At 38.2% G+C, this 27,357-nt stretch overlaps 3 protein-coding genes across 3 annotated transcripts; 2 read left to right on the forward strand and 1 right to left on the reverse strand.

The window, feature by feature from the left end:
• Positions 1 to 6,331: 6,331 nt before the first annotated feature.
• si:dkeyp-75b4.10 (ladderlectin) lies at positions 6,332 to 9,541 on the reverse strand. Its single transcript, XM_017717430.1, has 6 exons — positions 9,450 to 9,541; positions 9,186 to 9,264; positions 8,400 to 8,488; positions 8,085 to 8,219; positions 7,652 to 7,763; positions 6,332 to 6,628 (listed from the first exon to the last, which is right to left on the reverse strand). The coding sequence occupies exons 2-6, from the start codon at positions 9,250 to 9,252 to the stop codon at positions 6,534 to 6,536; spliced, it is 498 nt and encodes a 165-aa protein (XP_017572919.1). The 5' UTR covers positions 9,253 to 9,264; positions 9,450 to 9,541; the 3' UTR covers positions 6,332 to 6,533.
• Positions 9,542 to 16,206: 6,665 nt separating this feature from the next.
• On the forward strand, positions 16,207 to 17,546 carry LOC108439174 (E3 SUMO-protein ligase ZBED1-like). Its single transcript, XM_017717424.2, has 2 exons — positions 16,207 to 16,941; positions 17,102 to 17,546. Exons 1-2 carry the CDS (start codon positions 16,332 to 16,334, stop codon positions 17,488 to 17,490), a joined length of 999 nt encoding a protein of 332 aa, XP_017572913.2. The 5' UTR covers positions 16,207 to 16,331; the 3' UTR covers positions 17,491 to 17,546.
• Positions 17,547 to 23,003: 5,457 nt separating this feature from the next.
• Positions 23,004 to 26,952, forward strand: fgb (fibrinogen beta chain). The gene is made up of 8 exons (XM_017717419.2): positions 23,004 to 23,148; positions 23,265 to 23,285; positions 23,603 to 23,800; positions 24,257 to 24,440; positions 24,822 to 25,163; positions 25,501 to 25,623; positions 25,759 to 26,044; positions 26,384 to 26,952. Exons 1-8 carry the CDS (start codon positions 23,068 to 23,070, stop codon positions 26,613 to 26,615), a joined length of 1,467 nt encoding a protein of 488 aa, XP_017572908.1. The 5' UTR covers positions 23,004 to 23,067; the 3' UTR covers positions 26,616 to 26,952.
• Positions 26,953 to 27,357: the final 405 nt, after the last annotated feature.

The raw sequence follows: 27,357 nt of genomic DNA on the forward strand, positions 1-27,357 counted from the left end.
GGCGGGGTCAGCGGCGGCTGTGTGGACGTGGAATGGTGTGGCTCTGCTGTGGTCGTGAGACTGAGCACTGTGAGTGTTGTGGGACGGGGTTCATGGCAGCACCCACTTTTCGCTGAGGACAGTAACTGAAGAACATGTGTGTTCACTTCAGAGTCTCCAGAAGTCTCCAATAATACCAGAAATAGTCGCTAGATTTGTCGCTAGTCGCTTTAAGAAAAGTCGCTAAATATAGCGACAAAGTCGCTATGTTGGCAACACTGGCATGGACATCATTTAGATGCTACGAACGGTTAGATGCAGTTCAACTTGAATCGGTTCACAACTGGTTCAGAAGAGTGATTCATTCACGAGTCGTTCATCGTCAGTGTTTGTGCTCTCCGTCTACCTTGCTTTCTCGCCCTCTTTCCTGCCTCCATATCTCAGGCTTTTAAACTCTTTCCATCCCCTTATGCATTGTGAAAACTGGAGTGTTATGTCATTTATTACTTATGATAACTGTTATCATACTTCTCTAGACTCATGTCATGCATGGATTTGTATTGGGAGGAGCACTGAATTCATTTATGAGGTGCACACAATTTACTTTGTGCTTCATATACCAACCTAAATTTTACGGATGCACTATCATACCAGAATTGGTAGCTGTTTTATATCTGACCTATATTCAAAGCATTATTAGATGTGAATGTGACTCTAAGCTACTGGTCTAAAAATGCATTGTATTCATTTTATTGTATTCGCTAGCCTATACAAATATGTCATATTTCTCCTTAAGGCTATTCCAGGTGGATACAGTCTCAAATTTTACATTTTATAAATACTTATGTATTGTATAAGCATCAGCAGAAATGTACATGAAAAATACCAGATACCCAGCCATAGTTCCCATATCAGTGTACTCCAATTTAATATATAAGGAAAATGAATTAGAAGATTGAATGATAAATGCAAATCTTTTCAGGCAGTTTACTGGACACAGGACTGTTTATGACTGACAGCTGTGAACATGACAGCAAGATTGTTGTAGATTTGATGTATGATGGAAAGAATGATGAAATCATTTTGAAACAGGCAAAACAATGACTAGTTTGGCTCATTTGGCTGCTGTCCCATTTAGAACTTCATGCAAAGTAAGCCCGCTGTGTGTGGGGCAGCCTGGTACCATCACTGACCACCGTCTCTGTCTATCACAACTGTAGGACAATGCACAAAAGACTCACTCACTGGCCAAATGAAAACAGCAAGTGCAGAATCATGCTATGTCACAGTCAGTTTAAATTACTGCATTGTAAAAGAGTAGGGGACAGTACATGATTGCTTTATGTAACTGTGCCCTTCCATATTTAATAGTTTGGTAGAGAAATGGAAAATTATGCCCACCAGTAATGTTGCAATGTTGTCCATTTTCATAGATATCATACAGTGTCAGTTAGGGATTGCCTACAAGGAAATTTTATTTGATTGTGGTTGGATATGAAAAGGTTTATTACAACCCCAATTCCAATGAAGTTGGGACATTGTGTAAAACATAAATAAGAACAGAATACGATGATTAGCAAATCCTTTTCAACCTATGTTCAATTGAATACACTTCAAAGACAAGATATTGAATGTTCAAACAGATAAACTTAGTTTTTTGCAAATGTTCACTCATTTTGAATTGGATGCCTGCAACATGTTCCAATGAAGTTGGGATACTGGCAACAAAAGACTGGTAAAGTTGAGGAAAGCTCAAAAAACACCTGTTTGGAACAGTCCACAGGTGAACAGGTTAATTAGAAACAGATAAGTGTCATGATTGGGTATAAAATGAGCATCCCTGAAAGGGAGCATCCACTTTGTGAATAACTGCGTGAGCAAATAGTCCTACAGTTTAAGAACAACGTTTCTCAATGTGCAATTGCAAGGGATTTAGGAATTTCATCATCTACAGTCCATAATATCATCAAAAGATTCAGAGAATCTGGAGAAATCTCTGCAAGTAAGCGGCAAGGCAGAAAACCAACATTGAATGCCTGTGACCTTCGATCCCTCAGGTGGCACTGCATTAAAAACCAACATCATTCTGTAACGGATATTCCCACATGGGCTCAGGAACACTTCAGAAAATCAGTTCGTCGCTCCATCTACAAGTGCAAGTTAAAACTCTACAATGCAAAGCGAAAGCCATATATCAACAACACCCAGAAACGCTGCCGGATTCTCTGGGTCTGAGCTCATCTGAGATGGACTGACGCAATGTGGAAAAGTGTCCTGTGGTCTGACGAGTCCACATTTCAAATTGTTTTTGGAAATCATGTACATCGTGTCCCCCGGGCCAAAGAGGAAAAGGACTGTCTGGATTGTTGTCAGCATAGTCAAAGTTCAAAAGCCAGCATCTCTGATGGTGTGGGGGTGTGTTATTGCCCATGGCATGGGTAACTTGCACATCTGTGAAGGCACCATTGATGCTGAAAGGTACATACAGGTTTTGTGGTGGTTGGTTAGGGTAGTGGTTAACATCTTTGCCTTTCACACTGTAGATTGGGGTTCAATCCCCCACCAGGGCAAGCACCCTACACTATACCAATAAGAGTCCTTGGGCAAGACTCCTAACACTACCTTGGCCTACCTGTGTAAAAATGATCAAATTGTAAAGTTGCTCTGGATAAGAGCGTCAGCCAAATGCCATAAATGTAAATGTAAATGTTTTGGAGCAACATATGCTGCCATCCAAGCAACGTCTTTTTCAGGGACGTCCCTGCTTATTTCAGCGAGACAATGCCAAGCCACATTCTGCACGTGTTACAACAGCGTGGCTTCATAGTAAAAGAGTGCGGGTACTAGGCTGGCCTGCCTGCAGTCCAGACCTGTCTCCCATTGAAAATGTGTGGCGCGTTATGAAGTGCAAAATACGACAACGGAGACCCCGGACTGTTGAGCAACTGAAGTTGTACATCAAGCAAGAATGGGAAAGAATTCCACCTACAAAGCTTCAACAATTAGTGTCCTCAGTTCCCAAACGCTTATTGAGTGTTGTTAAAAGGAAAGGTGATGTAACATAGAGGTAAACATGCCCCTGTCCCAACGTGTTGGAGGCATTAAATTCAAAATGAGTGAATATTTGCAAAAAATAAAAAAGTTGATCTGTTTGAGCATTAAATATCTTGTCTTTGTAGTGTATTCAATTGAATATAGGTTGAAAAGGATTTGCAAATCATCGTATTCTGTTTTTATTTATGTTTTACACAATGTCCCAACGTCTTTGGAATTGGGGTTGTATAAAGAAACTCACCAATTTACATTTTTACAGTGGTAATAAGAACCAGGTTTCTCAAAGTCTAGAACACAAATATATAGATATTTTATTTACTACCAAAAAGGCCAGCAAACCTATTTATTTATTCTGAGTTTTTATGTAATGTTAATAATGGTACAGTAATGGAAAATCTGGGGAAAAAGTTGTCTCCGTGTTCTGTTTTTGCTACTACACTCTGCATGCACATCTTTACCATGAGTATATTTTAAAAATATAGTAAGGCTTTTACTGTGAAATATTTAGCCATAGCCTGGTGAAAATAGCAGGTTGCCAAAAAAGCATTCTCCAAAATGTCACTGTATAATGTTATTAACAGGGTTGAGGTGAAATCATGAATAAATTTATTAGTTCCAAAATTTGAAATTCAAACAGAAAATATAGCTTCTTGACAGAATCTATAAATATAATACCATTTCAGTAAATAGAATTGCATTAGAGATGGACTTGCTTATGAAATGAGAATTGTATGTCACACCCTCTTCTGGCATTGCATATATAACTCAGAGCACACATTTTGGAACTAGGCCTAGATGTGTGCTCTGAATAAACTACTTAGGCATGGCATACTAACCCTTCTCACTACATAAGCAAGTCTATTTGAAGTGACGTAACAGATTGATGTGGTTGAAGCAGATGTGTGGTAATTTAGACATTAGCAGCTTTCCCAGTGCTAATTGATGAGTTTCCATTACTTGCTGTTTATATTAGACTTTTATCACTCTTAAAAAGATGTTTTTTTTCAAGGCCTAATAAAGACATTATAGAAGTATATAGTATAATGTAACTATAAAGTTCTATATAGAATCTTTATATACAACATATCCTTAGTCAATATGAGGAACCATTTTCTTCTTCTTCTTTCGGCTGCTCCCTTTAGGGGTCGCCACAGCGGATCATCTGCCTCCATCTTGCCCTATCCATTGCCGTGTTGCCAACTCCTCAGTAAGGAAAGTAGCTATTGGCTGTCCTAAAAGTCGCTAGAAGTCGCTAAATGACGTCACCTAATTAGCATAATAGTCAATTTGCATGTATTTGAAGCTGTAGAATAAAGGAATAACGTTGTGGGAGAGAAGTGAGTAAAAAACCCCATGAATATGTTAGAACTACAAATGAACTCTGAATAAATCAACTTCTTCTGTTATTATTTTTTTGCCTTTGAAATAGACCGCCACTTCATGACTTTAATGCTTTGTCTATACCCACATTACATAAATCATGTTTACTTAAATTACATAAATCAATTTTGTCCTGTGTTGTTAAATGTTAGCATATCAAATTTAATGAAAAGACTGTTATGTGGGGTAGAACTGCTACTCTACGTTCAACCCTCCTTCTTTATCTGGGCTTGGGACCGGCAAAGTGACCTTAAAAAAGACATATTGGCAGAGTTAGATTTTGTGGTTTCTTTCTTTCTTTTTTCAAATTTTTAATTTTATTTTTTTGTATTTATATTTACATCTCGCTCTGTAAATAGGAGGCGGGGTCAGCGGCGGCTGTGTCGACATGGAGCGGTGTGGCTCTGCTCTTACTGTGAGACTGAGCACTGTGAGTGTTGTGGGACGGGGCTCACGACAGCACCCACTGTTCGCTGAGGACAGTAACTGAAGAACATGTGTGTTCACCTCAGAGTCTCCAAAAGTTTGTTCAAAAGTTTTATATATTTTTGCCTTATAACATCTTGCATGTTACCCCTCCACCATGAAAGGCTTTTAAAATTGTTTAAGATCAAAATTTTATCTTCTATTTTATATAGAATTTTATTTTTTATCAATCATTAAAAACACCTCAAACATCAGGCAGCAAATATATAACCATTTCAGTTAATAACGTTTAGTGAGGGAGCTTTTAGAAGCGTACATTAACATGTCAAAACCTGTGATAAACACATTAAAAGGCAGATTATTACTTGTAGCAACTCTAGCTTAATATAGAGAAACTTCAGGGAATCGGGAGAACAGTTAAGCTAAGTTTTAGTAAAAGTGGCATTTTTTGGTAGCATTCATTATTTGGCTCATTATAAGTTATAATTTATTTATTATAAGTTATAATTATTGGAGGTGTTGTTACTTCCCCATCCCACCTGCTAATTACACATATGTCTGACATTAGCTTAGCAACATTAAACTCTTTATCACCTCTACTGTGAACATTTCTTACTTGGTAAGTTTCTTTAGGACTTCATGTCAAACCACTCTGAATGACTTTGCTTGCATCTTAGCAGTTGACCAGTGGAGGACTTAAGAAAAATTGGTGGATTCCCCTTGTAGCTCTGTGTTAAATTTAAACTGATTCTTCAGCCAGAACAAGCGTAAGTCTACCTGATATGACAAACTCCCTGCAAACCAACTGTCAAATCACTCCTTAATCAGCCCCACAAAAACAAATATTTTCATAATTTTGCAATTTAAAAGCTTTCAGAATTGTCTCAGTATATTCATTCTGCTAAAAAGGTTATCCTGTACATTTAAATAAAAAGTAAATTTCTTTGCAAGGATCAAGACTTAAAACATTCTTCCTGCAGTTCATTTATACTTACAGCACACTATAATTTTATTTCAGGCCTAAGCTAACACAGCAACAGAAATTATGCAAATCCTGTACATCACTGGGCCTAACTGTGTACAGTTCAGTCATTTAATTACTTTTAATTTAAAACATTACTATTACAACTAAAACCAAGTATTTAAACTTTTAGAATAAAATGTGCTTCACTTACAATAATCTTACCTTAAAGATCACTAAAACCTGAAAACCAGCGACATCTAGTGGCAGATCTGAGATTTTTAAATGACAGCAATTGGGTTTCGTTTAAATAGCAGGTGTATTTTGAACTACAAATGAATGGAAGATCCCATGTGACTAATTCAAGTTTAAACTTGGGTTAAACTCTGAACCACAGCTAAGCTAAAGACAGAACCCTTGCCTTATTAGCCTTGTTTTACTAGTTAATCTAAACACTTTCTTTATTCATAATTCTTATAACACAGCGTGGCTGCTTAGGGCTTATCCAAATATGTAAGTGACGCCAACATAGATAGTTCATTATGGCTGGAGTTTATTTTCAATCAACACTCATTTAAGTGTAACAATTCCAAAAAATCATCATTAATCCAACTTCTTTATAAATCATGGAAACACTTTTTAGTGCATTCACTGGTTACAGCTGAAACCCAGAGCAAATAGTATCAATATATTGAGATCATGGTGTTGCTGACAGAGCAATGACAAATCCAAGTTAATCTTCAGATGAGGAAAAACTAACTTTTGCTCCTGTTTGACACACAGAGTATAGCTTGGTACTACAGCGGGCATCATTCCAGAGGACTTCATCTGCAGAATTATAGAGATATACATTAGTCATGTGTGTATGTGTGTGTATATATATATTATGATATTTTGATTCTGATAATATATATATATATTATCAGAATCAGAATTCTTTATTGATCTAAATCAATATTAATAAATTGCATATATTGCAATATTAATAAATTGCAGATTTGTATGTATATGTATATGTATGTATGTATGTATGTATGTATACACCGTCTTATTGTCTATTCTGTCAGCATATAGTTGCACAATGTAATTGTACTTCTACAATTACAGACTGTAGTCCATCTGTTTTTCTGTATACTTTATTAGGCCTCTTTTACCCAGTTCCTCAGTGGTCAGGACCCCCACAGGACCAATACAGTGCAGGTATTGTTTGGGTGGTGGATCGTTCTCAGCACTGCAGTAACACTGATGTGTTGGTGGTGTGTTAGTGTGTGTTGCACTGGTCTGAGTGGATCACACACCGCAGTGCTGCTGGAGTTTTAAACACCTCAGTGTCTCTGCTGGACTGAGAATAGTTCACCAACCAAAAATATCCAGCCAAGAGCATCCTGTGACCACTGATGAAGGACTAGAGGATGACCAACACAGACTGTACAGCAGCAGATGAGCTACTGCCTCTGGACTTTACATCTACAAGGAGGACCAACAAGGTAGGTTCATGTTTTAACAACTCCAGCAACAGTGCTGAGCAGCGAGACACATACTAACACGCCACCAGTGCTTAGATTGATCCACCACCTGAGTGGTGGCTCTGTGGTGGTCCTGACCATTGAAGAACAGGGAAAAAGGTGGCTGTCAAGGTATGCAGGGAAACAGATGGACTACAGTCTGTACTTGTAGAACTACAAAGTGCACCTGTATGGTCAGAGGGCCTGATAAAATGGACAAAGCATGTAGATGCAAGGTAGGTGGTAGATGTACTTAATGAAGTGGCCAGTTGGTATACACATAGATTGTGATAATGTGATTCTTCTATGAAGGGTATCTGGCATGTATTTGGGCTGGTCCATTTACCTCCGTAGTTCATTTCCAAACATTTCTCAGCCCGTTCTTTGTTGTTTGGCTCCCCAGAGTGCCATGCTTTGAAATCAAATTTAGATCCATCACTCCAAAACCAAACAAAATCCTGGATAAAGTAAAGATAATGAAGAATATTATTGGTCTTACACTGACTGTTGTTTGGGGGAAAAAGACCTAGAATGAAACAGTCTGAAATAGACTGGAAATATTTTTGATTATATTATAGACCAATTACATTACTTATAGTGCATAGTGTTAACCATAATAATGTATTTATTTTCAATTACTGTATTAACACACAATGTTAGTTTGTCATATAGTCATCTGGAATGTTTCTACTCTTCAGCATTGTGCGCCAATAAACCTGGACAGTACAATTACGTGTTTCAAATACTTTTTCAAGAACAAAAGTCTGAAGGTGACTTACCTGAGCGCCATCATAAGCACCTATCCATGTTCGAAAGTATGTGCCATCTTTGCTTCTGCCTAACCTCTTGAGAAAATCTTGTGTTTGACTACTGTGGATAGCCGCAAGGTTTCCTCCTAAGGAAATGCAATATTCCTGAAAAAAATGCAGAGAACAGACCAGATTATAAAACTGATAATTTTAGTTTCACCAAAACTGTCCATAGTGTTTTTTTTTGTTTTTTTTTTTTACAGTGAAGTACTTCTGAAGACTGCGATCTTAACCTACAAGCTAGATTAATTGAAATTTTACAGATAATAATGAAACAACTAATACCTCTGCCTCAGCCCAAGTTTTTTCTTCAGCGATGTATTTATAGCAGGTTCTCCCAAATCTTGCCCAATCGTTTTCACATTTTCTGCCAACTATAAATGAAAGAAAAAACAATAGTGATCATTTATATAGCAATCTTAAGCAAATAAAAAAGTTAATAATATTTCAAAGCAAGTAAATCAGTGAGTAAATACACAGCAAAAGAGGTATTATTTAAAAACAACTGCTGCTTCTTTAAGTCTTAAAAACTCATGGTGCTCATCATCCATTTCATGAAGCTTTGTAATATGTGCCAATTAGTCCTGTGACCATTAATTGCTCAAAAAAAAGAAAGTAAAATGTACCTTCTTCATAAGCCATCAGAGATTAATTGGCAGTTTACATGATGATAAAGCACATTTAAAATGATTAATTTGGTTTGTTGGTTATTTGTTATAGTAGGAAACAGATTCATTTGATTAAAAAAAAGATTACTCAAATAATTAGAAGATTACCTGATTACTAATATAGTTGATCGTATCAACTAGTCTTGCATACTAGTCTTACACTGAACACAAGAAGGAGAATCTTGAACTGGGAAAGTGGTGGAATGCATTTGCACATACATAAATGTATGTGATTTAATCAAAACATACCAAGCAGCCTTGAACCTATTATAAATTCAGAACTTTCTGATTAGAATACTAGCCATATTTTCCAGTAATCAAGCTAAGATCCCATAAATTGCATGTATAAATTGTCCTATTCTGTAAGTCTTTGACTACATTGCAGTATATTTAATCAATTTACCTGCAGGTCCTTGTGCAGACACATCCTGGGTCATCATGAAGATGACAAGAAATATTACATTCCACATTGTGGCCAAAATCTTTGAAAAGGCAAAAACAACGTATGAGTGCAGAACAAAATTAACAGTGACAAATTACAACTGTAATGTATCTAGCAAGAATTTGGCTGATCAACTAAATACATTTACAAGTACATTTAATACATATAATAAAAATGTTAATCTATAAGTCCAAAAAGCTGTAACATAATCACAATATTTCATACCAGAGCAGACACAGTTCACAGCGGAGCAAGGCAGATTGGTGCTCTTGTTATGTAGAGCTTTGCGAGCAAGAACTTGCCACCTATTTATATACCCAAAAGTCCACTCCAAAATATATATGGCAGTGCAGTGCACCAATAGGAACCGTCTTATAAGTTTTCCTCTCCATATTAGGTAAACACTTTTCTTTTGTCTGAAAGCTATTTGTTGGCTCTACTGATCACAGATGTCATCATGAGTTTCAGCTTTGTTCTTACCACTTTAGCCCTGTAGGGTGGTGTTAGTTTCCTGCTAGATGCCAGGACTGATTTCAGTATGAGGCTGCAAACAAGTTATGAGAAGTCCAAAAAAGAAAAACAAGTATATGCACAGTAGACATCACAAGAGAGGGGCTAAAATGTTCTTTACATTTACTGTAGGTGTATGTGTGGCCTTATCATTGTTATCAATTGCCCATATATGCTTGTGGGCACCAACTTCTACCCTAGAGCAATACTTTATAACAGGAAAACTCAATCATATGTCAATAAGGCACACAGAATATGGTATTCAGTGGACAGCTTTTGTTAACAACCAACTCAATCATTCAAGAAAATTAGAGCCAAAACTAATTAGATCATCAACAATTTATAACCCATAATTTTATATTTAATACATAGTCAACAACTGTTTTGGTGCAACACACATAGAATACAGTAGTTTATATCATAATCAAGTCTTACGTGACCAAAGGACAAGTGACTATTGCGCAAATACTTTGTAACAGGCCCTTAGAATGCACCCCAAGCTGTGACTTAAAAAGCCAGACCCTGATGCTTTAGGTGAATTTAAATTTATGGCATTTGGCAGATGCTCTTATCCAGTGCGACTTACAATTAGATTATAGGCAAAGGTAGTGTTAGGGGACCTGCCCAAGGATTATTATTGGTATAGTATAGGGGGCTTTGCCCAAATAGGGGATTGAACCCCAGTCTATACAGTAGAAAGCAGAGGTGTTACCCTATACTATACACTATACAACTGCAAGTATAAATACACTATCAAAAATTATCCAAATTGTGACACTCTAGCAGACATTCATCAGAAAAGAAGCCAACTTATATAGAACAGATTATATTAAATTTAAAGAGTCTTAAGCGCTAGTGTGCACCTTTTCTAGAGCACCAACTTAATTAAAAGGACACAACCGGCTGGGGCACCCGCAGTGTTTTCAATGAGTTTTAGCCAGATATTAACCATAAAGGCGCTAGAATAGTTGCTCCACAATAGCATACAAACACCTCTGGCTCCTAGAGCATCCGAGTTCACTTTAAAAATATAAAACTTACTTTAATATTTGAGCTGGAACTTGGAGAACTTAACAATCCTCACGTAAGGTATTTTATTAGCAGCATTTCTGTTGGTCCATTTGTCATGAAATTGGACCAGTATGCAATGTGAAAGGCAGCTTCTTCTGTGCTTGAATGATGTAGAAAAAAGTGCACTACTTAAAATAACATTAAAGTAATGTTAATCTTTTTCATATGAGAAAAATAATCTCCACTGTAGTGATTGCTTTTCAATTTGGCACAAATTCCTTTCCAGAAGATTGGCTGACGCTAGCTATGTTCCCTTAGTAGCTAACACTGGTGTTCGGCCAAATGAACAATGCGAATTGGTAGAGTTAGAAGTAGAGTTAAGTAAACCTAGTCATTCTGCTAGCATACTTGCTAAAAACATTAGAATTAGCTATGAAGCTAAAAAATAACTTTACTCAGTGCTTCTTATCAACATGTTAGAAGATAGAAATTTGTTTGCTTCCGTTAGCTCTTTGTTGACTCAGTTTATTTATCAATCCAACAACCCCAATTCACATTTTGCTGGGTGTATCTAACGATTGTAGAAAATGTTTGCAGTCAGCTTGAATAATTGCGGTTATATTAGATAACTGCAACCATGTTTACTAATTGCAATTAGGCTATTATATAATAATAATGACAGGCCTGCCAGTTTTTGACCAAATGGTCACATTTCACATAACATGTTTAAAGGCACACACGTTTTTTTTATTTGTTAGCTGCACAGCTAATTGTTAAAAGTCTTTTAGCATGTATACTAGCAGAATGGTAGTTTTTTGCTTACATTTTCAATCTGCTGAATAACCTGTAGCTTAATTTATATATAACTGTGTTAACCATAGGCACTGTATTTATTCAGCAGTGCAACCAGTGTTAACTACTAAGGAAACATAGCTAGCATCAGTCAATATTATGGAAAGAAAATTGAAATTGAAAGAAGTGACATGACATGCAATGCACACACGAAATTCTTTTCCAAAGTGATATGCAGAATACTTGCCAAAATGAAAAATTGTACCTCTATTACATTGTCTTCACATCACTTTCTGTCTTTACTGAAAAAAAATCCATGAGGATTTGCAGTTTAGGAACAAAATGCTGAATTCTTTCCAGAAGTTAGCACAAGCCGCCCTGAAATGTAATAATAAACATTTTGTGTGTGAATGAGCTATCAAACCACAACAGCAATAAATTCTGCCTGGCTACATTTAGGCAACTAGCACTTGATTTGAAGACTGCAGTGTCTGTCGAGATGATGGAGTAAACAGTATTTAATGTTTCTGTACATATATTTTCCAGAATCTCCCATCAGAGCAAAATGTGGAGAACTGTAGAACACACAAACGTCAACATTGATGAGGTAGGAAGCAATTCTGCACACCACAAAGGTTCTGTTTTCATGTGTCAGTTAGAACTGCAGAGCAACAGGGTGTGACTCCTACATATCGTTGCTGTCGGATTAAAATCTCCAAAATGGTAACTTTACAGGAGAAGGCAAAAACCTACTTTACTTTTAATGTAAGTCAGTGGAGCCAAACATCTTTCCAAGTAATTTTGGGCTGTTTCTTTTGGTCCATTCACCATAAAATTTGCACACAATTTAAAAGGCAAGAGATATTTTCAAATTATGTCAAAAACTGAAAAATTGCAAAACCAGAGATGCAAGGTTTTGGTCCAACAGCAGCGATATGTTTGCAGCAAAGCACATTCATGCCATTTCATACCGAATGAGGAACCTACTTCATCTGGCAATATGCTGATAGTGAGCATGTGAAAATTTTCATCGTGATTTGACATTTTTTTGAAACACATCTAGGAGTGAAGGGTAGGGTCAAAACAGGGTCACAATTTGTGTTTATTTTGAACAAAATTTTAATGTAGAAAAGAGCTGACTGCTGTTGCACACTTAGTTACACTTCCAAAAGTGGTAGAGTAAAATGGCACAATGTGTGGTTTCTTGAACTACATGACATGTACATTACAGCTTACATGGCTTCCCAATGTTTTCTAGTTTTGCTTAATTGTCACATTTGAATGTGTCAGATCATCAAACTACATTTAATAGTAGACAAATATTAGAAAAAATCCAAGTAAGCACAAAATGCTGTTGTTAAATGATGATTTCATTTATTGAAGGAAAAATGCTGTTCAGCCCTACCTGTCCCTATGTGAAAAAGTAATTGCCCCCTTAGCTACTAAATCAACCAGTTAACCAAATTCAGTTGAGTGTTTGGTTCAGTTTCATTACCCACACCCCGGCATGATTGCTGCCAGACCTGTCGAATCTAAACATCACTTAAATAGAAAATGTCAGGCAATGTGAAGCAGGCTAGGAGGTCTCATAAAGCAGCACATGAAGCCACGTTCTGAAGATATTCAAATACAGATGCTGAGTGTACCAGTCTGGAAAAGGTTACAGAGCCATTGCTGAGGCTCTGAAATGAACCACAGTGAGGGCCATTATCCCCTCATGGAGAAAACAGTGGGGAACCTTCTCAGGAGTTGCCGGTCTAACAAATTTTCACCAAGAGTGCATCAACGACTCATACATGAGGTCACAAAAGAACCCAGATGGAAAGAGTTTCAGGCCTCACTTGTCTGCGTTAAGGTCAACGTACATGATTCCACAATAAGAAAGACACTGGGCAAAAATAGAATCCTTTGCAGGGCGCAAACCACTGCTGACCAAAACATACACAAAGCCTCATCTTGCATTTGCCAAAAAACATCTAGAAGGTCTCCAAGAATCCCCCTTGAATTCCTTTGAGATGTTGTGGAAAGACCTTAAATGGGCAGTTCATGCCCAAAAACTCTCCATTGTAGCTGAATTAAAACAATTCTGCAAACTAGAGTTCCTCCACATAAAGGTTAAGGACTCATTCTTACTGGCAAGGGTGACACAACCAGTTATTAGGTTGTGACAAATTAGCAAAAATAGATGAAATTAGGCGAGGGGCAAATACTTTTTCACAGCACTGTATAACCTTCAGCCCATAATGATTATAATACACTGCTCAAAAAAATAAAGGGAACACTCAAATAACACATTCTAGATCTGAATGAATGAAATATTCTCATTGAATACTTTGTTCTGTACAAAGTTGAATGTGCTGACAACGAAATCACACAAAAATCATCAATGGAAATCAAATTTATTAACCAATGGAGGCCTGGATTTGGAGTCACACACAAAATTAAAGTGGAAAAACACACTACAGGCTGATCCAACTTTGATGTAATGTCCTTAAAACAAGTCAAAATGAGGCTCAGTATTGTGTGTGGCCTCCATGTGCCTGTATGACCTCCCTACAACGCCTGGGCATGCTCCTGATGATGTGGCGGATGGTCTCCTGAGGGATCTCCTCCCAGACCTGGACTAAAGCAACAGTCTGTGGTGCAACGTGGCGTTGGTGGATGGAGCGAGACATGATGTCCCAGATGTGCTCAATCGGATTCAGGTCTGGGGAACGGGTGGGCCAGTCCATAGCTTCAATCTTGCAGAAACTGCTGACACACTCCAGCCACATGAGGTCTAGCATTGTCCTGCACTAGGAGGAACCCAGGGCCAACCGCACCAGCATATGGTCTCACAAGGGGTCTGAGGATCTCATCTCCGTACCTAATGGCAGTCAGGCTAACTCTGGCGAGCACATGGAGGGCTGTAAGGCCCTCCAAAGAAATGCCACCCCACACCATTACTGACACACTGCCAAACCGGTCATGCTGAAGGATGTTGCAGGCAGCAGATCGCTCTCCACGGCGTCTCCAGACTCTGTCACATCTGTCACATGTGCTCAGTATGAACCTGTTTTCATCTGTGAAGATCACAGGGCGCCAGTGGCGACTTTGCCAATCCTGGTGTTCTCTGGCAAATGCCAAGCGTCCTGCACGGTGTTGGGCTGTGAGCACAACCCCCATCTGTGGACGTTGGGCCCTCATACCATCCTCATGGAGTCGGTTTCTAACTGTTTGTGCAGACACATGCACATTTGTGGTCTGCTGGAGGCAGAGATGGGGACTCGAGTTTGGGACTCGTACTCGAGTCGCACTTAAGTTGCATATACAGTGACTTCAGACTCGACTTAGACTTGCATTCAAAAGACTTCCAACTCGACTTGGACTCGTGATTTGAGACTCGTGAACAATCTTTTATTTGTAATGTTCTTTTGTGTTTCATTTGACAATCTCTTCTCCGCCTGTCTGTATGCTTTTCACTTCCCTCTGACGTAACGTTACGTGACTCAAATGCGCGCGCCGCAAACCATCGCAATCATGACGGCGCCGGTGAGGACGCTTGCTTCTGCTCCTCCTTTTATAATACGTTTTGGGTACAAAAAGTTCGCACAAGTGGAAAATAAAAGAGCAGCAAACTGCAGCGTCTGTGGAATTAAAATACAGGACGCTGGTTCCACCACATCGAATTTTATTCGCCACCTGAAAACCCACCCGGAAAGGTGAGTCACTGCCTGAAAGGTTATTAGCATCTGCTACAAACAAGCTTAGCGTCACAGTTAGTGTTTTACTTATAACAACCGAATGTTTACCCAGTTAGCTTGGTATTGACTGGAAAAGGAGAGGCATTTAATGTAATGTTTTGGCCTCTACATTCAGATAAAAATAAGCTGTAACGTGCAGTATTTTAAGCTATTCATGTCTGACTAATTTGTTTATCAAGGCTAAGTTGGTACACATTACAAACTAATAAATTTTATAAGCCTAATTACTATTCCAAATAGATATCCATGTTCATCTACAGGTTTTCTGAATTCTGTAAAGCAAAAAAATTGGCAAGTGGAGAGGGACAGAGCAGCATTGACTCTTTTCTGACTCACTCAAAAGGAGTGCAAGTGTACAGCCAGGGACATCCCAGACATAAGGCCATCACTGAATCAATAATCCAGGACCTTATTATTTCTTGCAACCTCCCCTTGTCTTTGATTGACAAGCCCAGCTTTAAAAACTTTATGGCAGTGGTAGAGGAGAAATACTGCCCACCAAGTCGCAGCACAGTAACCAGGCGTCTAAGTGAGCTTGCAGCAGACAAAATGTCCAAGATAAAATCCAAGTTAGAGAAGACAGACACTGTTTCTGTGACTGTGGATATCTGGACTGACAGGAGCATGCGTGGCTTTTTAGGTATAACATCTCATTTTATGGAACTTGAGAAGAATGGCCCAAGACTACAGTCAGTCCTTTTAAGTTGTGAGCGTTTCACAGGGTCACACACTGGACAAAGGATAAGTGAAAAGTTTGAAGAGATATGTGACAACTTTAACATAAAACACATTAGATTACATCATCTCTGATAATGCTGCTAATATGAAAAAAGCTTTCACAGTTTGTTTCCCCTCTACTGTGACTGATAGTGAAGATGGTGACAATGATCTGGAAAATGGCAACTTATGGGAGGAAACGAGTGAAGAGTTCCAGGATGATGTGGAATCCATCCAGAGAAGTTGCCGGCAGCAGCGCTTACAGTGTTTTGCACATTCCCTGCAACTTGTTGTGCGAGATGGACTGAAAGAAACAAAATGTATAAACAATGCAATGGCAAAATTGACAAAATTTTGCAGTTTGCTGCATTCTACATGTAGCATGAAGGAAGCATTTGAGGCTCAATATGGAGCCAATCACAGCATCCCATCTGCTGTGTCAACAAGATGGAACTCAACGCTTCGCCTTGTGGAGGCATTCACTGATCTGGATCTCCAAAATCTAAATGTTCTGCTGGAAACTCAGGGACATAAAGGGCTGTGCATGTCAGCTCGAGAATGGAGTCATCTTAAAGAACTTGTAGAAATTCTGGCCCCTTTTCTTCAAGCTACAGACCTCACACAAGGGGAGAAAGTAGTGACTGTTAGTGCAGCTCTCCCCTGTGTACTGTCCCTTAACAGTCACCTCACCACCATGCTGAATACAACTCGTCATCTGGTCGGATTCATAAAAGCGCTGCAAACATCACTTCATCAGCATTTTAAAGGGATCTTTGTGAACGTCAGAATGGATGTGCCAGCTCAGCTTGCTGAAGATCTTCCATTTGGAGATAACCTTTATTTGATGTCTGCATTCCTTGATCCATCATTCTGCCTCTTTTGGCTGGAACAGGATGTCTTTGCAACTGATGAAGTCAAGAATGAAGTGAAAGAGATGTTAATAGGTAGGCAGTAAAACATTTTTTCAATTACTTCATATTATGCATTAGTCATAATATTAAAATTATATTCAAGCTTTCTTGTGATTAATTGTCTGCGCCATTTGTTACTGTTATAATTGTAAGTAACCCTTGTTTTTCTTAAATTTGTTTGTGTGTGAAACAGATCAAGTCTTGGCACAGGCTCGGAAAGTCCCCCTTCCTGACAGCAGCAGTGGAGATGATGATCAAGATGAACCACCTGCAAAGACTCCACGCCTTTTCTCTGGCTATCGAAAGAAAGGCGCCAAAAAAACTACAGACCATGGCTCTTCTGTAAGGACTGAACTTCATCGCTACATCCAGGTGACTTCTGAAGAAGATGGAGTGGACTGTTTAGACTTCTGGAAAAGGTATTCAACAGTTTTCCCAAGGCTTTATCCTGTGGCTATGAGGGCACTTGCTGTTCCTGCCACCAGTTCACCAGTAGAGAGGGTGTTCAGTCATGGAGGCCTCATAATGCGCCCTCACCGAGCCAGGCTAAGTGCAAGTACCCTGTCAATTTTGATTTTTTAAAATGTAATGCGTTAGTTGGATAAACATTTTCCTTGTGTTGGGACACTGAAAGACACCTTTAAGTTCAAATTGTTTGATCCAGTTCATTAGGAGACAAAAAGTTGTTGCTGGAGGGCTTTTTATGTCAGAATCATTATTATTTTTATTATATAAAATTTGAATTCTGTTTTTAATTTTTATTTTATAATCACTTATTTGGTTGCTATTTTCTTTATATGCAGACCTTTCATATATATATATTTTTTTAACAAAATTTGATTGTTAGAAAGATTTTGATTTTTTTATTTCACAGCCCTCCTTTATCTTTTAGAACAAAATATAGCATATGTTCTAATGAAAGAAGAGAATATCGTATCTGGAAAAATGTCAGTTTTGTAAGATAAATACTTTTTGTATATTACAGATACAAAATTTATCTGGAAAACATTTGTGTGTGTGCGCGCGCTTTTTTAAATTGTATTTTTTTTTCATTTACCAGTTTAAGCTATTATACATCAGAAGTGTCATAACAGACCATTACAACTATAAAGTGATTTGCGACTGCAGTGTCATTCTAATATTTGGGACTTGACTTGGACTTGAGATCAAAGACTTGAGACTTGACTTGGACTTGAGATCAAAGACTTGAGACTTGACTTGGACTTGCAAAAAATGACTTGTGAGCATCTCTGGCTGGAGGTCATTTCGCAGGGCTATGGCAGTGCTCCTCATGTTCCTCCTTGCACAAAGGCAGAGGTAGCGGTCTTGCTGCTGGGTTGTTGCCCTCCTACGGCCTCCTCCATGTCTCCTGGTGTACTGGCCTGTCTCCTGGTAGTGCCTCCAGCCTCTGGATACTATGCCAACAGACACAGCAAACCTTCTTGCCACAGCTCGCATTGATGTGCCATCCTGGATGAGCTGCACTACCTGAGCCACTTGTGTGGGTTGTAGAGTCCGTCTCATGCTACCACGAGTGTGAAAGCACCACCAACATTCAAAAGTGACCAAAACATCAGCCATAATGCATAGGTACTGAGAAGTGGTCTGTGGTCCCCACCTGCAGAACCACTACTTTATTGAGTGTGTCTTGCTAATTGCCAATAATTTCCACCTGTTGTCTATTCCATTTGCACAACAGCATGTGAAATTGATTGTCAATCAGTGTTGCTTCCTAAGTGGACAGTTTGATTTCACAGAAGTTTGATTTACTTGGAGTTATATTGTGTTGTTTAAGTGTTCCCTTTATTTTTTTGAGCAGTGTCCCAATAAACCCATTCACAAACTTTATCGGTGTATGTTTAGAACATGAGTTCCGCCAAAGGCCGTGCATTATAAAGGAGAAGGAGGCAGTTCACTGATTGAATTGGCTGAATTAGATGACTGTGGGAACATGTGTATGTGCAGTGCATGACATAAAAGTTCAGTGAACATCAAATCAGTTTTTTTTATTGTGTTAATTTACTATTTGATGCTCAGTTAACACAAAACTTTTAAGCTGCATATGTGGCCAAGATCTGAATGTAAACTATGCTCCTCCCACAATCCTGTTAATCCCTGTTTAAAACATAGATGGTTGTCATGTACATCATGTCAGCTCTGGCAATCTTTTCCAGAAGTGGCCCAGATCAGTTTTGATTTTTACTATGTGGGCCACTTTTGGATAATAATAATGGCGAGAAGCAATAAAGTAAAAGCAAAGAGATGCTTTTGATTTTGGCACATAGAGCATATTTTTGGCCAAGCATTAGCAACAAGTTAAGTCAAATTGGTAACCCAATCTCTGGTAGAGTTTACTGTTATTACTTTTTGTGTGAAACATGTAGACAACAATCATCTTCATTTTGTGTTTTTCTGTCTTCATGTTGGCAAATTAACAGAGCGTGTGCAGGCCTAACAGAAACAAAGCCTGATGTTCTTCAGAGATATTGAGACTGAAGCGCAGAGTTATAACAAACATGAACATTTATCAGTTTATAGACATTATTAAGATGACATGGAAGGTAGTTTTAGATTGTAAGCAGCCTAGTTGTATTTTTACTCAGCCAGCTTTTTTTTTTCCCCCATCACTTTTTGAGATGTGCCACTCTTGGTTTGCGGAGGAACTCCAGTGGTCAGTACAAAGTCCTGAACTCCACCCTACTGAACACCTTTGGGATGAATTGGAACATTGATTGCGAGCCAGGCCAACATAAGCGTCTGACCTCACAAATGCTGTTTTATCTAAATAGGCACAAATTCCCACAGATGTTACAACCTCAGAGACGGGGCACCTCCATATTAATGCTTTCAGAGTGGGATGTCCATCAAGCTCATGTAGGTCAGATGGCCAGGTGTCCACATCAAACCGTGTAGCTTTAAGCACTCATTATTATTACAATGGAAAAGACTTGGTCACTGCATGTACTCAAGTCAAGCAAGATATTTACTATTTAATAAACACTTATTGTGCTGTATTGCCATCAGTTCAGCTAACTAGCAGGCCACTAGGTGGCTCATGATTTTTCATTTTGTCCCCACTCTGGGTTAATGTTATTTTTGAAGTTTATTTGAAGCTTAACAATTAAACAAAACATCATATATATATTTGTAAATCATACATAATTTTATATTAATATCAGCATTGATAATGTAAGACATAAATATAATAGTTTCAGACATAGAGAAGTATTTCTGAAAATATACAACAATTATGAAAGATGTTTTTTGCTTTATTATACACTGTTGGAAAAAAGGGTGTTGTCTGGGGAAATTTTAGTCCCCCAATACAAACAATGTAGATTTATTATCAAAAATACAAAATAAGGTTGAATTTTGTATCTTAAATGAGTTTTAAAAGTTTTAAACTTTTCTGAAGAAAAGGGTAAATATTTGTACATTTTAAATGCATTTCAGAAGTAAAAAATATATGTATTAGCAAAACTAGCATAAAGAAAAGGAGTAATGCAAAAAGTAGCAAATATTCTATCAAAATGAATGAAAATTGATAGTAATCTTTTTGAAAACATAAGTTTGATTATTTGTATTTGCAACATATTTTGGACATTTTGATACTCAGTTCCTTGCCTGTGTATTTTATTGCTTTATTTGAAACTTTTGGGACAAAATTAACTCCACAGGAGTCAAGACAGGGTGTATGGAGTCTGTGCAACTTAAAATATATCTGCAACAGTGTACAGGGCTGGGTAGTAACTGAATATATGTAACAGTGTTACATAATTAGGTAACAAAAAATGTAACTATGTTTGGTTACAGTTACAGAAAAAAAAAAGTTGTCAGATTATTATTGGGGATGATCAAAGTATGTAGTCCTGGAAAGGTGTGAATTAGTTGGGATTCGCTTTCCACATGAGGCCGAAAATAAACCAGACTGAGGACCGTAGCATGCAGCCATATCTTCTTCTTCTTTCGGCTGCTCCCTTTAGGGGTCGCCACAGCGGATCATCTGCCTCCATCTTGCCCTATCCACTGCCTCCTCTACTTTTACACCAACCATCTCCATGTCCACGTTCACTATATCCATAAACCTTCTTTGAGGTCTACCTCTTCTCCTTCTACCCGGCAGCTCCATCTCCAACATTTTTTGACCAATATATCCACTATTCCTCCTCAACACATGTTCAAACCATCTCAACCTGGCCTCTCTGGCTTTATCTCCAAACTGCTCCACCTTCACTGTCCCTCTGATCTGCTCATTTCTAATCTTGTCCAGCCTTGTCACTCCCAACGAAATCTCAGCATCTTCATCTCTGCCACCTCCAGCTCAGCCTCCTGTCTTTTAGACAGAGCCACAGTCTCCAAACCATACATCATAGCAGGACGCACTACTGTCTTGTAAACCTTCCCTTTCACTCTTGCTGCTATCCTTCTGTCACACATCAGCCCTGACACCCCTCTCCACCCACTCCATCCTGCCTGCACCCTGAAAGATTGAAAGAATGTAAAATTTCAGGGGACACAATATTCCAGTATTTATTTATGTAGTAGGATTCCTATTATATATGCACTTGCTCGACTCCCTGATTAACTCCACCAATATATTAATGAATATTTCCAAATGGACATAGAGCAAACCTTAAGCACAGACTATCATGTTTCACCTACATTGTTTCTATGCATGTCTGTTTATCTGTTTGGAGGTCATTCTGCTGAAACAGTTTTTCTCTGGTATTTATTTAAATATGTAACATTTTAAAACAACACGTAATACAAAAGTAATATAGAAGTAATAAATAATCAGATTATGTTACTTTAATGTAGTAATCTTGTGGATAAGGTTACATCTGACATTTTGAAAGGTAATTGGTAATCTGTATCTCTCCCAACATATGTACTACTAAGCTTTCAACTGTGCAATGAACTGATTGAACAATATGAACATCAGAGTTATAGAAGCCATTCATTATCATGAATAACCAAAACTGAGCCGGTATAGATTATCCAAAATAGGTGCTTGTGTGCTTTTATCTGCTGTCTCATAGTTATCTTTACTGGTATTGGGGCTGTTCACTTATTAGCTGGGTCCAGACTGATGATTCAGTAGGTGAATCAATGTTTGTTTTTATGTCAGTATGTTTACCTGATAAATGTTCATCTGTTCCATTTACCGCCCACATCTCTGACTACGAGTCAAGGACAAAAACAAGTGTGCACTTTGTACCCTCAAATGAAGCATGCATGCATGGTCACTTTCAGCAAGTGCATAAATGCAGTTGAATTTTTTTCACCAATTGTACAGTTTTTGCAGATATGTAAACACAAAAGACTTCATGTTTCACGATACAATTAAAAACAAAGGTGGCCTGGACTGATGCCATTGATTGATACCACTTTTGGTTCCATAAAGAACCTTTCGGTCAATGATCTTTAAAACAACATTTTGTAATTGTGAATAACTTTAAAAGAACTTCCATTTACTGGAAATTCTATACCAATTACATATCATCACTGTCCAAAGAAAAACAAGAATCTCCCAAATAGTAACTTTACATTAACTTACACTGAAGGTAAAGAATGTTTCTGCCTTTTCTTGTAATGAGATTTTATTCTAAGCAGTTTAGGAGTATATCTGTGGTCCAATCATCATGAATTTTTTAATACAATGTAAAGGACAGCCGCTGAGCTCAAATTCTCCAGAAAAATAAAAATAGCAAAAACTTCAGACTTTTTCATGAGCAGCAACAATCCTGATGGGACTCTTCATGTTTTTAAAACGAGCAGCATGTCCCACACAAGCTGTACATTCCGACGATTTGAGTTGTACATGAATTTACTTCATCATAGTATTTTACGAATAGATAAACATTTAAGCAGTTCTACACATTAATCAGTGTACATGCGTATGCAGAATTCACATTGCATCACAGAAATGTCACCACATTTCCCAAAAATGAGTCTCTAACCTTATTGCTCATACCGAGCTTTCTTGAGTTAACAATTAACCATTATCCATTGAGTTCCTCCAATAGATACATGAGGGTGAGGAGGGTTTTTCTGGGGGGATTGGCCAGAGAATACCAGATATAAATACATGGAGTGAAGCATGGAATGATGTACAACTAAACAGCAGGACTACTATCACCATTTACGTGTCTTTCCAGTATGAAGTTTCTTCTGTTACTTTGTCTATGTGTCGGTGGAGCCCTGACTCACGGTAATGAAGATTATGATGATTATGATGCGGTAGGTATTTATTGTGGTTATTTTTGCTTTCTGACCCTTTCTCTAGGCAATAGTCACTTTTTCATCTGCATTAAATCTAAATATAAATCAAATTTTTTCCTTGCTTTCTGTCACAGGAGGCAAAACCGACACCAGCAGTAAGTCTGTTTTTTTTAAACTACAGTGGAATAGAACAGAATAACACAAAGTTAAACTGCACTTTTAAGAGGTTCTTTGGTGTAATGAGTACAACTTTACATTTTTTAACCTGATCTCTTACATGCCGCATTATTAGAAATAATAATGAGATAATTTAGAAGAGTGGAAAACATGTTCATGTTTTGTTAACAGGTTTTCAGGGAAATTGTTATGAGCTTTGTCCACAGTAATCAGTCATATGCTAAGTATCATATGCATAAGTATTGAATCCTTACTGACCGTGAAGTCTGAATACTGTATTCTATCTCTTCCTTAGCCCAAAGAAGCGATAGATCCTCGGGGCCATCGGCCTGTTAGTAGAGGGGAAGTCTACATACCTGTAGCTGCACCACCTCCAGTTAGTGGACGTGGCCGTTACAGAACGCGACCCACAACTGCACCGACAGGACAACCTCAAGAGGAGAAGGAAGAGCAGCCAGACCATGGCGGATGTGTCCATGCCTCTGAGACAATGGTAGGATCATTAGCATTTCTTCCTTATGATTATGAGCAAGTACAAAGGATATGAATTAATATTTGTTCATTAATTAAGTACGTTTCTATAATTTTGAAATTGGAGTAAATTGAAATACATATTTGTCACATGCACATCTAATACATGTCATATTGATGCTTATAGGTCTGTCCCTAAGTGAATGCTTACTTAGGGACAGACCAAACTAAAAAGTCTGGGTCTGGGTCCGGACTCGGACCACGGTTCACCTACTGGTGACCTCTATTCTAAAGGTTTTAAAAATGACTCACTATTTGGTAAATCAGAGTTCATCACCCCCCCCCCCCCCCAACTGACCAGTGTTTTCTAAAGGTGTCATGCACATTGTATATTGGGACTGTAAAATTTGCCAGTGTGTAAAAGGTAGATTTCCAGGAGACTTCTTTTTTTGTTTGACTTCTTTGTCTTCTTCCATAGGGTGTGCTGTGTCCTACAGGCTGTGAACTGAAAACAGCTTTGCTGAAGCAGGAACGCAACGTTAAGCCAACCGTGGCCCAACTGAAGAGAGAAGTGGATGCCCTGTCTCAGACCTCAAACTCTGTTTATAGATATGTGACAGACATGACTACAGAGGTCACGGAGAGGCAGAAGATCAGTGATGGTATGGGCACAGTAACATTTGTTGAGTCTTGGCAAAGCCTTGTGGCGTGCAAAATGAACAGATCCCCAAAACATTAATTCTTATTTAGAAACTACTCACTTAAAACTATTGAATTGTAATGTAGTTTTTATGCCATATTTTTATATTCAAAATCAACAACAAATTTGTGAATTGCATTGCTAAAGTTGTAGAATAGGGTTTGGGGATAGGATAGTCGGTGATGTTGTGGTTGCTCATTGTTTAATTATCATTGTTCATTCAATTAACAGCATGTATGTGTCACTGAGACATGGCTCACTACAGATACATTTTAATTTGAATTCCATTTTGCTAATATGTATGCTAAACATGTATTTTGTGACATGTATTGTGTCCCCTTAGGTAATGGCCAAATGGTTAGCCAGTACACAGATGACCTGGAGGTTCAGCATGCCTTTGTAAAGGAGGCTATAGACGTCACCTTTCCTCAGAACATTAAGATCCTACAAGGTGTCCTGGAGAAGATTAGGGACAAGATCCAGCGCATTGAGAAGGCAATCATCGCCCAGAGGGACAAGTGTGCAGAACCGTGCAAAGTCTCATGCCCAATTCCTGTGGTTTCTGGGAAAGACTGTGAGGACATCTTCCGGAAGGGAGGAGAAGCATCTCAGATGTACCTTGTGCGGCCAGAGCTCTTACAAACACCTTACAGGGTCTATTGTGACCAGATAACCCAAGATGGAGGTATGTGTGCTTTCTTGTTCTTTGTCTTTGTGTTCATTCATTCACAATACCCCTTGAAACTTATGGTGGAAAAAGGGCTCTTTGGAGCAATGCTTTCTTTCTTCTATGGCATTGCTCCAGAGACCCTATTGGCACTTATTTTTAAGAGTGCACAATGGAAAACAACAAAGCTCAAAGAGCTTCAAATCAAATCAACTCTTTTAGGTCATTTAAGTTGCAGTTTATTTGTGAATATTGAGCTAATTAGTGAACTTATTGTGTTTTATCTGTCAAGGTTTCACTAGGAGTAGAGTTAAAATATTGTTTTTTAACTTTTAATCATCTTTTTTTTTCTCAGGCTGGCTACTTGTCCAAAGCCGTTTGGATGGTAGTGTGGACTTTGGCAGGCGTTGGGATGACTACAAGAGAGGTTTCGGAAATATTGCCTTTGACGTTGGGAAAGGTTACTGCGAAACTCCTGGTAAGATAATGTTTATACGTTATAGAAAATGGGTTTAGTTTGCTTAGGCATTCTGTAGAAATGGTTCCCTTAATGTGTCAGCATTTGCTTCATTATGCATCACAATTTTTTTTACCATAACCATGTCTGATTTAGGTGAGTACTGGCTGGGTAATGACCGTATCAGTCAGCTGACCAAGATGGGCCCGACTGAAATCCTGATTGAAATGCAGGACTGGACAGGTGCTAAGGTTTATGCCCGATACCAGCAGTTCACAGTGCAAGGGGAGCCTTCAAACTATATCCTGGCAATAGACAAGTACTCAGGCACAGCTGGAAACACATTCCTGGAAGGAGCAAAGGAACTGTTTGGTCAAAACCGCACCATGACCATCCACAATGGCATGATGTTTAGCACATATGACAGAGACAATGACAGATGGTGAGCATTTCTATTTTTTACCATTGCGGTAAAATCATAAACAAAAGGGGTTATTTTAAATGATATATTAATATCATATTAAAATATTAAATGCAGCATTTTTCGGTCTCATCATTAGCCGCCACATCTAGAATTTCATTGGATAATTTCCTGTAAGTGGACAAAGAACATAAAATCCATGTCACCTAAAGGGCCTGTCCATTAGTTCTGTTATAAGTGTTTCGACTGAATGAGTTTTCTAATCTATAAGTACAGGGAAATTATTGTCCATGCTACAACTGTGTATGTAGGTTGCATGTAACAATGAACACTGATGTATGTGCTTTTCTACATATATAGGGTACCTGGGGATCCTTCTAAGCAGTGTTCAAGAGAAGACGGTGGTGGATGGTGGTACAATCAGTGCCACTCGGCCAATCCTAATGGCCGATACTACTGGGGTGGTGCCTACACAAAGTACATGGCAAAACATGGAACAGATGACGGTGTTGTATGGATGAACTGGAAGGGCTCATGGTACTCTCTTAAGGCCATCAGCATGAAGATCAGACCTTTCTTTGCAGATAAATAAAGTCCTGTTGTTTAAAAAACAACTGAAATGAGACTTGTCCTAAAGTTTTGTCTCTCATCACAGTGCTACTCATGGTCAAATCTAAGGAAAATAATAAAAGTACAACTATAATAAGAAGAAAAAGACATTGTTGAAATAAAATTATATAAAAAAACACCAAACAACTATGTTTGGTTCCTCATACAAAGTGTAAAAAGAAGCTGCTTACGGGAAGAATGTTGTGTATTATGAGTATGTACAGTGTATTGTTTGAATATGAGGTAATCTCAATATCCTGTACAAAACTTGAAGGATAAATGTGATCTATGAAGTTCTCATTAAAGTTAACCTACAATGACTTCTTGTCTTTGGTTGTATTTCATTATTGCACACAGTAACTTTTTTCAAAATCAACCAGAGTTTGATGTCCATTTTATGTCCATTTTACCATCTTGGCTATAAATTTGTGTGTCAGTATGTGCTAATGAAAACACAGACTTACTTTGCTCTGCTTTAAGCTTTAGCTCAGGTATAGCCACTTTTCTTGTATCTCCAGCAGGACACTTCCTCAAAAATGGAACCGTTTCTTGTCAAATTTCTCTTAATGTTCTACTTTTTATGAAGCTGAAGTCAACTTCTCATTAGCCAGCTTCTTTTGACTTTACCTGTTCTACCTTAAATGGTGCCTGAGGTGCCAGAATGTTACTGCTGCACCATTTAAGGTGGAAGAGAAAAAATTCAAACGAGTAGCTGACTGCAGGTT

Source organism: Pygocentrus nattereri, chromosome 12 (genome assembly GCF_015220715.1).
Source record: "Pygocentrus nattereri isolate fPygNat1 chromosome 12, fPygNat1.pri, whole genome shotgun sequence".
Classification (NCBI taxonomy): Eukaryota; Metazoa; Chordata; class Actinopteri; order Characiformes; family Serrasalmidae; genus Pygocentrus; species Pygocentrus nattereri.